General features: G+C 39.4%; 1 protein-coding gene across 2 annotated transcripts; it reads left to right on the forward strand.

Moving 5' to 3' along the window:
- Positions 1-2,023: 2,023 nt before the first annotated feature.
- Positions 2,024-6,791, forward strand: LOC311071364 (CD48 antigen-like). Of its 2 annotated transcripts, XM_084095757.1 has the most exons (7): positions 2,024-2,205; positions 2,381-2,443; positions 3,551-3,847; positions 4,358-4,615; positions 5,266-5,370; positions 5,775-5,815; positions 5,939-6,791. In XM_084095757.1, the coding sequence occupies exons 2-7, from the start codon at positions 2,383-2,385 to the stop codon at positions 5,942-5,944; spliced, it is 768 nt and encodes a 255-aa protein (XP_083951883.1). In that variant the 5' UTR covers positions 2,024-2,205; positions 2,381-2,382; the 3' UTR covers positions 5,945-6,791. The 2 variants fall into 2 exon arrangements, with proteins under 2 accessions (XP_083951883.1, XP_083951882.1); XM_084095756.1 differs by having other exon boundaries at positions 2,053-2,443.
- Positions 6,792-11,493: the final 4,702 nt, after the last annotated feature.

An 11,493-nucleotide genomic window follows, 5' to 3' on the forward strand; every position in this document is an offset into this window, starting at 1 on the left:
GTTTGTTTTGTTTGTTCTATGAATGGCTCAGCTAAACGGGCCAATAAGAGACTCTTAACAATCATTATTCATTTTAATAGGCTATTAATGTCTAATTAAAATGTCTACAAATGTATAAAACAGATATCAGGTAACACCCACAGACACTTGTTCACTTACAGAGTATGGATATTTGATGCCAAATATACGTTTATTTTATCATTTAAGATAAACATTACATTTTTAAAAAATGTGCAACATGTACAATGTGACAGATGGGGAATAGTGCCAGAAAAGTTTACAAGCATTTTGGTACTTTAACAAGATATTCCCAAATTAGCTTGAAGTATATTAAAAGATTACGAGTAAACGTCTTTCTATGAGTGTTGATAAAGTAAAATAATGTAAAATGTAACATATTTGCACATAAGAAATGGTATACTTTTATATAGTAATGATAAAGAATCAGGATAAATTGACTTACATTATCACATTATACCCCTTTTTAATTTAATACACAATAACATTCATGTCACACCATAAGACAATTTTAGTCACTAAGACAGTAAACTAGTGAATAAATGTAAATTTCAGGACAAAATCTACAAGACCACATATATATTTGGAAATATAAGAGTTGGTAGAATATAATTCCATGACTTACATTTGAGATTATTTTTTAAAACTTTTTTTTTAGCCAAATATGTCAACCACCCATATATATATATATACACACACACACACACACACACACACAAAATAGAAATCATAGTTAATTGTGACACTTAACAATAAGGTTCATTTAACATTAGTTAATGTACCTAACATGAACTAACAATGAGAAATACATTTTACAATATTTATTAATCTTTGGGTAACACTTTACAATAAGGTTCATTAATTAACATTAGTTAAGTCCATTAGTTAACATGAACTAAGAATGAACAATACTTCAGCATTTATTAATCTTAGTTAATATTAATTTCAACATTTAGTAATACGTTATTAAAATCAAAGGTTGTATTTGTTAACATTAGTTAAGGCACTGTGAACTAACATGAACAAACAATGAACAGCTGGATTTGTATTACCTAACATTAACAAAGATTAATGTATAGTATAGCCTACTGTAACAAATGTATTGCTCACTGTTAGTTCATGTTAGTTAATACATTAACTAATGTTAACTACTGAACCTTATTGTAAAGTGTTACCAATCTTTGTTAATCTTTGTAGCGGCACATAAAAATTATCCAAAAACCGCTAAGGAGCTGAGCGCAGGAATAACTTCTGTGACACGTGTCGTGGAAATTTTAAACTGTATATTAAAAATATGATGAAATATAACTGATGTTTCTAACATCTAACCTTATTTAACATCTAACATTTGAACAGGATGTACTGTATGAAACCAATGGAAAACTTGTTGCTTTGAGTGTGTCCATAAGTGTGTATATGTCACAGTGTCTGGTTTGAGTTCCTTGGGTCACCACTAGATGTCCTCCTTCCCCACGGTGTCTGTCACATTCTGAACTACATTCCCCACGATCCTTGTTCTTCATTGCACTCAGCTGTCCCTTGTCACTAATCATTGCACTCAGCCGATTCACCATTAGCATTGTCATTTCCCTGTGTATATAACCCTGTCTGTTTTAGTATGTGTCACGGAGTCCTTGTTATGTATCACACCACTTTGGATATCTGTTCTACCTGGTTCTGTTCTTGCCTGTTTCTTTGTTTTGTGTCTTCTGTTGGATTGCCTTTTGGATTTTGACCTTTGCTTGGACTGGATAATGATTTACAGATTACCCTATTAAATACTGCATTTTGGATCTACCCCTGTTTCCTGTGTGTGGATCGTGACAGTATAAATTACATAGTTTGGGAAATGAAACTAGAGTCTGTTAGAATCTTGTGATTAACAAATGAAGTCATAATTAAAACAAAGTTTGCTTTACCTAGTAACAGAGGGGTTTGCATATGAAGAACCAATCAAATAGTGGGGAAATTATGTAATGCAGCCTGACATTTATGCCATACGTCTATACTATAAAAACTGTTGTATTCTTGTGTACTGTGGGATTTTCTCAATGGAATTTGTCTGAGATCCTCCGGCCTTGATTCTTGGGTTCATCCTTCACCATCATAACATCTTCAGCCTGTATCCCTGCCTCATCACTTCCGGGGCCCGGATAAAATTGAATTGACTAAAATCCTCTGTCAAATGTAAAATTTGTTTAAGACATTTTTACATTTTTAAGACAATTTCAAATTCAGATGGAGTCTTTAGGGAAGTATGAATCTCACACACAAGTGGTTCTGTTTTTGCACTTCCTCGGCATTTTCTGTTCTTACGTGTAAAAGACATTCTGAGCTAAATATTGTGTACTTTGTCTAACAGAAATGTCACATCGATGCTTGCTGGTCACCATCGTTGTGTTCATCACCACAGAAGCTATTTCAGGTAAGTGAAGTTTATAATGTTTTATTGAAGATGACGCAGCATCTCTTTTTGTTGTTTTTTTTCTTTTCTTTTTTGACGAACCTAAAGCAGTTTAGTTTTACCGTGTTGTTGAGGGTAACGCATTGCAAGTTAAGTATTCAGATTACTTTTTAAAGTAACTAGCAGCACATTACTTTTAAATTTACAACAAAATATCTGAGTTACTTTTTCAAATATGTAAGAAAAAATTATGTGGACGTCGAAGATCTCAAAAATGAAGTTTATTACAGCATAGCAGTGGTAAGGTACACATCTTGGGTGTGTAACCCAAATGGTGAAGAAACAATATAACTTGACTTTCTTTCATCTATATGATAATTAAGCCATTTTGGGGATGAGCTCATTCTAAAATATATTTTGGAGTGGAATCTGGGTCGAGGCAGACTTCAATTTCTTACTGATAAGTAACACAAGTTCCTGTTTTCCCATTGACTGACAGCTCTCCTGTCCTCAGGCTGAGAGAAATTGGGATAAAGGCTGAGGTGTTGTGTGCGCTGTGTGTGAGCATGATGCTAATTGTCAGTCTGATATATGCGTCTCTATAACACGCATTGTGTTTATCGTGCAATTTATACGTTTTAAATAAAATGTGTGTTATATGCATGTGAAAACTGCGTGTCAAAACCATAGACTGAAAAAAAATAATACGCATTTTATTACGTGTAATGCGCACGTTCCCCACACCCCTACCCAAACGTATAATACGCACATATAGGCCTACCTCACACACAAGGGCTTTACAGTGCGTATCATAACTATTTTTTTACATATACATTGCACAATATACACAATGCGTGCTATAGAGACGCATCTAATGAGAACGTGTTGTTATTGTAGTTCTGGACTAAATGTGAGCATGCATTTTCTCATCTCACATGTACAAAACAAATGAACTATTCCTCAAAATGAATAAAAACTTCTTTTAAAAGTAACTTTCCCCAACACTGTAGTTTTAAATTTTATTATAATATTGTAACCTAATTGTCAAATATTAAATGACTGTAGTGGATGACAGAGTCTTTATTGTTGAATGTTGACTAACAAACTGTCTCCTATTTTAATTATTAGGTACAGAGGTGGTGGGTGCAGTGGGTGGTGAAGTTTCCTTTGGTCCAGATCATCCTCCTCCTGCTTCTGTCTCCAGCATCACATGGAAACACATTAAAGATGGTGAAACTCTTAAGGCGATTGAATGGGAAGACGGAGAAACTGAAACACCGAATCCGAGATTCAAAGGCATCACGACTCTTGATACAGCGACCGGACAAATCACGATTACTAAACTAACAGTCGAACATAGTGGAGTTTATACCATTGACATCAGCGGTAAAGAGCAGGAACAAAGATTCACATTGACTGTTATGGGTGAGTGAATATTGATTATTATATTAATATATTACTGTAAAAGCATCATATTGTTATTATGATTTTTACTTAACTATACAGCTAGTAATTCTTTCATCTTTTTTTAATCTATATTTTTGAAACAAAATGTATTATATAAATGTTAATATATGTAATTTAACTGCTATTACCCAAACAAAATCTACCACACTATCATCATGTGTTTTGAACAGTACTGCAGTGTTCTTTGACATACCTTGAACTACAGTAAATACCATATGTGGTAATTATTCAGTACCAGGTATTCTGTATACTTACTGTCACTGTATTAAGGCAGTACTATGGTACACTGATGATATCATATAATGAAACCATGGTGCTTTATAAGTACTTTCAAGAATACCGTGATACATGTCCAAAAACATGGAAGTACAATGGTTGTTTTTTTAACATTATGGTTCTTATTAAAATTGTAGTAAATATGCCATCTGATACCAGTGTAAATGTTTTCATTGTTTCTTTCTTTCACAGAACGGGTCCCCCAACCTGTGATTAAAATAGAGCCGAGTGTTAACCCTGATGTTGTGTATTTAATATGTGAGTACAGTGAAACAATCATCTGGAAGAATTCTGCTGGAGAAACACTGACGGGTTCAGCGCATCAACCGAAAGGAGAGTCCATTACTGTCAAAAACAAAAGAAATCCAGAAATCTTCTACACCTGTACACTCCAGAACGCAGTGAGTGAGGAGACCAGTGAACGGGTCTATGAGAGAGATCTGTTTCAAGGTGAGACAGCGCTTTAATCACTGATTATTATTTAAAATTGATTTTTAATACCCTTTAGTTGCTCTCTTCCACCCAGACTTATTTTGATGTTTGTTTGTTCTGAGAGACACTAAGCAGGTTTACAGTAATTTGAAGAAGAGATGGAGCAGGAGATCTGATCCGCCATCATCTGCCGTGGTCATTTTTCATGCATTATGGTCGTGGTTAATATTCTTGCTGGACTCAGACACTGATATTAAACATTTGCAATGAACGTAAACAAGATGGCAGTAAATCTTGCTTATGAAAGACCAACACATTAATGCTGTTTGTTTGCGGTTTCTGTTTTCGAACTTCCTCTATAGTCTCTGTTCTTACACTGCATCAGTTTATTTAAAAAAATAATTCTGATCATTTACATGTTTTTCCCAGGTTTGATAATGTTTTATAAGCTTAATGTGGTGTTGTTGGGTTTTTTTTGCATTAGTTTTAAACAGTGAGTTTGTCATTTGGATTTCCATTGTTTTGATCTGCTTGGTTTTTATCCTGCTTTTCCTGTTTATACCATCTTACACTTTCACAGTTTATTTTTAAAAATGTAATTCTGATTATTTAAAATGTGTTTCTCAGGGTTGAATTTGTTTATAACATATGATTTTTTTTTGCCTTAGGTTTTGAAAAACACATTTTGAAAAACATGTTTTTTATTTGGATTTCCATTGTTTTGATCTGCTTGGTTTTTATCCTCCTTTTCCTGTTTTTACCACCTTTATATGGTAAGAATATTGTGTTTTAATCTTTTAAAACATTTCAAACATATATCTGTGCTTATCATTTGCTTAATACTCAAAACAAACATTCGATCCACTGGGTAATTTGCCATTTGCAACCTGTTTTACTTCCATAATATGACATTGTTCTGTGCAAAATCAGATATTCAGAAAGAAAACAGTTATTTTATTTATTGATTTTATGGTTTAAAAAAAAAAAATCTAGAATGGAGCCAATTTTGCAGGTTAATATTAAAAAAGGAAGATGAAAGATTGTGAAGATAAACATTTTTAGAACAGCATGCACTCATTAATTGTTCACTAGGAATGTGTATTAATAGAGTAAATAGGCTTGATTGTGGTTTCATATTGACTGTATTTGACTGATCGTGTCCCTGTTGTTCTTTAAGGCTCTTGTGCTGCTCGCTGTGGGAAACTAAAGACTTCCAGAGTAAGTTTACTTCTTGATTCCTTGTGGAAAATCATTAATATGTGCAATATTACAAACCAAATGGATCTGATCAACCTGAACTGTTTTAAAATATACATTAAAAATGAGCATTTTTCCCCTCAGAAATGACATGCATGAGTGAATGACTGATGCTCATCATGAACCTCCAGACTCTTCAAATTCAAAGCCACGTGTGGATCTTCTTGACACGTTCACCTGGTCATCGGCTCTGAATCCCAGCTTTACTAAAGCCTCTGCTCTTAACCGTCTGTGCTTCATAACTTCATAACTTTGACTGTTGCTCTTTGACCTTTCTGTCTATAGGCCGCACTGATACTGTTGGACATTCATCCTCAGGTTATGAATATGATGTAACATATGCAAATACATTGTTATTAGAATCAACAATACAAGATTAGAATCTCTTTACAAAACCTTCTGCTTAGTTTTTATCTTTTGGCTCGGAGAATAGAGGAGGCATTTTGCAAAATTTAGATTCCAAAGTAATGAGTTTGAATGTTTTTGTTGTTTTTGTACATTACATCTCTGTATGCGCTGTATGTACATGAATCGCAGTGTGTTTGTATGTGTTTCTCCTGTTTTAATGGTCCATTTTCCCATCATGAGGACATGCTTTCCACTGACAGGTTCTCATGACTGCCATCTTATTCACTTTGTGGATTTTTTACCTGTTGTGATTGGCTGGTGACGGGAGAGAAATAAAGCTTCAACGGTCACTGAGAAGAGGAGAAAATGACTGAAATCAGTGTCCGTCTGGAGAGAATGTCTCCTGCCTTTAGATCTGTTTGTGGATTGAGTTTTAATGTGTGACAGTTTTGATTTTCTATGTGCCAAAGTTTGATTTTAAGATATTATAGTCTCTAAGCAATTATCTTTCTTTATATAATGAGTTGGATAGCAGTTTTGTGACATTTTTCTCCTGGTTTTGGACTAATAAAGGATATTTCATGTAGAATGTTTTTTTTTCTTTTTGGTTCAGCCAACATGTAAGAACTTAAAGGGTTAGTTCACCCAAAAATGAAAATTCTGTCAGTAATTACTCTCCCTCATGTTGTTCCAACCCCGTAAGACCTTCGTTCATCTTCAGAACACAAATTAAGATATTTTTGATTAAATCTGAGAGCTGGATCACCTCTCCATAGGCTTCTAAGGCATTATAACTTTATAACTTGCTGGCCCAGAAAATGTATTAAAGAAATCGTTAATATAGTCCAAGTGACTACAGTGGCTCAATCTTAAGTTTATAAAGTGACGATGTAACAAGGTATGTTGTTTATGGGAAGAAGGAGGCAGGAACCGGCGAACATTCAAAGATTTTAATAAGAAAATAAAACAAATACAAAACGAAAGTAAAAGAATAATAAAACAGAAACAAAACAGAACATAAATTCAGGCCTGTCCTCTCTCTCTCTCTTCACTGTCGTCGCTCCTCCTTTATGCTTCCGCTCCTCCATGGGGGTGCGGGTGGAGAGTCCATTCTCCATACAGAGGATTTCCTCTGGACAGGAGATCCACCTCCACATTCATTATTCCCGGGACATGGGTTGCCCGTAGTGAATGAAAATGCTTCACGCCCTACACGATTAGTTTCCGTGCCAGACTGTGAAGCAGATGGGAACGTGTGCCTCCCTGGCGATTTATGTATGCCACCGCCGTTGTGTTGTCTGATCTGATCAAAATGTGGTGGTTCCTTAGAAACCGCACAAAATGTTTCAGTGCCAGAAACACCGTTAACAGTTCCAGGAAGTTTATGTGTGCGTTTAGTAGCAAGACGAGTCCCTGACTCGAGAAAAGAGCGATCTCTCCACTGACGGAGAGCGCGCATGCAGAGTGACGTCACTATCACTTTGCGGTTGAGGTGGCGTTTTGGACACAAGCCCTGCGCCGCCGTCCAGTTCTGAAACTCCCTCATTCGCAACAGACCCAGTTGAATGACAGAAACTGTCGAGGCCATCAGCCCCAGAAGACGTAAACACAGTCTGAAAAAGGGATAGACAGCTGTGAATTCGCTCCTCGGACAGAAATGCTTGATATAGGTCCGAGTTCAGTCTGAGACCCAGGTAAATTATCTCTTGCATGGGCACCAAGCAGCTTTTGTCTTGAAGCCTAAGCTCTCCAAATGAGACACGAGCATTTTTGTCTCTTTCTCTGCCTGTTACCTTGACGGTGCACACAGCAGCAGATCGTCCAAATATGCTGACACTCTTAGATCCATTATTCTCAACAGTGTGAGCGCTACTTTCACACATTTGCTGAAAACCCTTGGAGCTAAAGACAAGCCGAATGGAACTGTCAAAAACTTGTAGGCTGTTCCCCGATAGGCAAACCTGAGGAATTTTCTGTGTGCCGGGTAGATGCTTATGTGAAAATATGCATCCTTCAGATCGACTGACATAAGCCAGTCCATGGGACGAATAATTTGAGATAACGTCTTTAAGGTCAACATTTTGAACTTGTATTTTCTGAGGTGTTTCTTGAGGTTCCGTAAATCCAGAATGGGACAGAGACCCCCCCTGTCTTGGGAATGACAAAGTACCGGGAGTAAAAACCCTGATGGCTGTCCTCCGGCTGCACAACTCGAATTGCTCCTTTGCTCAATAAAGAGGTTATTTCTTCCTCTACAACCTGAGATGACTCCCCTTCTGCCGCTGACATTAACACACTGTTGAAAAGTGGAGGTTTTACAGCAAATTGCAGACGATAACCCCGGCTTATTGTGGATAAAACCCAGGGGTGTACTGCGCATGCGCGCCAGCTCTCTGTATGAGCAGCGAGCGGACCGCAGTAGCTCTCGTCCACTAGTGATGTGGTAGCGCCATCTAGCGGTAGAGCTGGGGACTGCAGCTCTGATCTGGACCATTTTGTTTTTGTGTGTGTTTTTCTTTTCAAACATTGCTGTGTCCTCGGCCCACTGCCTGGATGCACAGGAAACATGTTTATTATTTTCATAGCACACATGTCTTCTAGAAAACAGCCCTCTGCCCTCTGTTGTAACCCCGTGGGTGGAGGGAGGGAAACTTCTCTGTGAGGCACTGGGGGAACTGGTGCAAACTTCACAATTGAACTGGTCATTGGATAACTTTTTCCTGTGAACAATTCCCGTGTCCAACGCCTTTTCTTGGCGGGAGGGGGAGAAAATGACCGCTCTTTTTGAGGGAGGATATCAACAGATACTCTGTGAGTGCTGTTGTTCATCCCTTTTTCCTGAACATAATGAAGCATTAGGTTGCTCGCCGTTTCTTCCCTCCCTGAGGGTTTGCTGGTCGGTGTCTGGCTGCAGCCGCTGCGAAGCATGGTTTTCCCCTCGGCTGAGCTGGCTTAGACTGTGGCTCAGTCTGCTGAGGCTGAGAAGGCCTAAGGCCTCTGAAATCTGACCGACCACTCCTCTGGGGGGCTTCAAACCTGGACCGTGGTGGTTGAGGAACCCTAGCAGCGGATCTGCGAGGGAGGCAAGTTTGGAAAGCCTCTCCCTTCTGCTTTTTCAGATCACATCGTTGTCGCATAGCAGTGACAGATGCCCCGAAAAGGGCTTTGGGCTCAACCGGAGCATCCAAGAATTCCACTTTTTCTCTGTCTGACAACCCTGACAGTCCCAGCCAGAGAGATCGCTCGCCGACCACTGCCAGACCCATGCTGCGGCCACAGCTCTGGACCGCACCTCTGGAAGTTCTCAGGTTGAGATCCGCAATGACACAAATCTCTTCCCAGAGGGCTGGGTTTGGTGTCCCAGCATCCATTTGCCTCCCCATCTCTTCCATAAGCTCTGCTTGATAAGCAGTGAGGAGAGAGGTGGCATTAAGAGCTCTCACTGCCAGTGCAGAAGAGCGATAAATCTTCTGAAAAACTGAGGCTGATAGGTGCTCAGTGCGTCCTGGCAGTGAAGCTGAAGCTGAGGAAAAGGCTGCCCTGCGGTTAGGGTGGAGATGATGTGCAACTGACAGCTCAACAGGAGGGGAATTTGACATCCCTAACTCCTCCATGTTAACCACATCCAGCCTAGAAAATCCTTTTACAGGAACCCTGTGTGAAAAAGGCTTATCCCAGAAACGTTTCATCTCTGAAACGCACGCGGGGACCGCTGGAATGAGTTGTTTCACTGGTGGGGCACGTGACGGCAGTCTCTTGCCATCATAGAGATCTCTCTCTGCCCCCTGGCCCATTTGCTGCGACGGCCAGTCTATGGAGAGTTTAGCCGCCGCCTTCTGGCACATTTCCAGCAGGTCGAGCTCCGCCTGAGCTGGGGAGGGTGAACCTTTGCTTAACGCGCTGCCTGGCCGGGAGGGATTCGGCGGGTGGATCGCGTCGTCGTCATCCTCCTCACCATCGTCCTCCAACAGACGAGCGATGACCTCGTTATCCTAACCCGATATCATTGAACCGCACACACACGGACGTGAAGTTTCTGCTTTCGACCCGACCCGGCCCGTGGCTTTTAAAGCCCAGACCCGATGTAACCCGACACATCAACATGAATTATCTGCCCGAACCCGGCCCGCGGCCCGACACCGTGTCAGATTTATTTTTTTTCTCATACACGTATTATCATGACCAGCAGACGGGAATTCAAATCAACCTTTAATGTTCACGCCTTTTAACAATACAAACAATACAAACAACAGAAACAATAAACTTTAAATATATAAATAGGCTGTAGTAGCGACGGTGAATTCACCTGCGGCAAGTTTACTTTTCACCAACTCCATCTTCTTCTCTCCAGGCTAAAGAAAGGCGTGCACGCAGCGGCGTCAGGTCTGCCCCCGCCCCTCTCCATGATGCACGTTGCACGCAGCAGCCAGACTTTCTTTATGGTGAACAGCAGCGATGATTAATAAATGTTTGTTTTGTTTTTTTCACTGAGCGGAAAAGATTAAGCCCGAGGTCCGACCCGACCCGAGTCATTTGATTATATTTTCGACCCGAACCCGCGGGTCCCGCCGGGTTTGTCGGGCCGACCCGACCCGTTGAGAACTCTAGTAGGGACCATCGGCAGTGGTATATATAAGGGAGGCCGGACTCCCGCATCACTGTCGTGATTGGTCTGTCAACTGACAGACGTGGTGTGATTGGTGCTTCCAGGTCTGTCACGCCCAGAGACGTTTCCCATAGTGAGATACCGAGCAAATGTTTGAAAGAGAACAATGGCTATCTGACATCTTTGCCAAGTGTAAACCAGTACAGAAGTAGGCTAATCAATAAATTATCTGGGAGGGTCATGCCTTTTTTTCACAATCATTTTGGAGGGTCATAGAAAAATGTATTGCTGGTGAAGGGAGGGTCAAGTCTATTTTGACAATAGATCTCAAAACTCCTCCGGTAGCCCCTTAAATAAAAAACGAACAGTCCCTTAAACAGCGAGTAGCCTAGCCTATGTGACGTATTTAATGTAAAATAAAAAGAACCATTTAATACAAAGCCTGACCAAGTGAAACATAATACATATATGAACAGAAAAGTGACTGATCTTGTATTTTATTTTTTGTAGGCCTATTTATTTTTTTATGATGTTGTTGCTTTGTTGTCATGTATTGTATGTTAACTTCTTTGCTTCTGCAGCAAAACTAATCGCCCCTTGGGGACAAATAAATGTTTTGGACTTGAACTTGAACTTTATTTAAATTTATTGTTGTTAAATATTGTAGACATCCGATCAAAATCCA

The sequence above is a fragment of the Abramis brama genome (assembly GCF_963993115.1).
Source record: "Abramis brama genome assembly, chromosome: 2".
Classification (NCBI taxonomy): Eukaryota; Metazoa; Chordata; class Actinopteri; order Cypriniformes; family Leuciscidae; genus Abramis; species Abramis brama.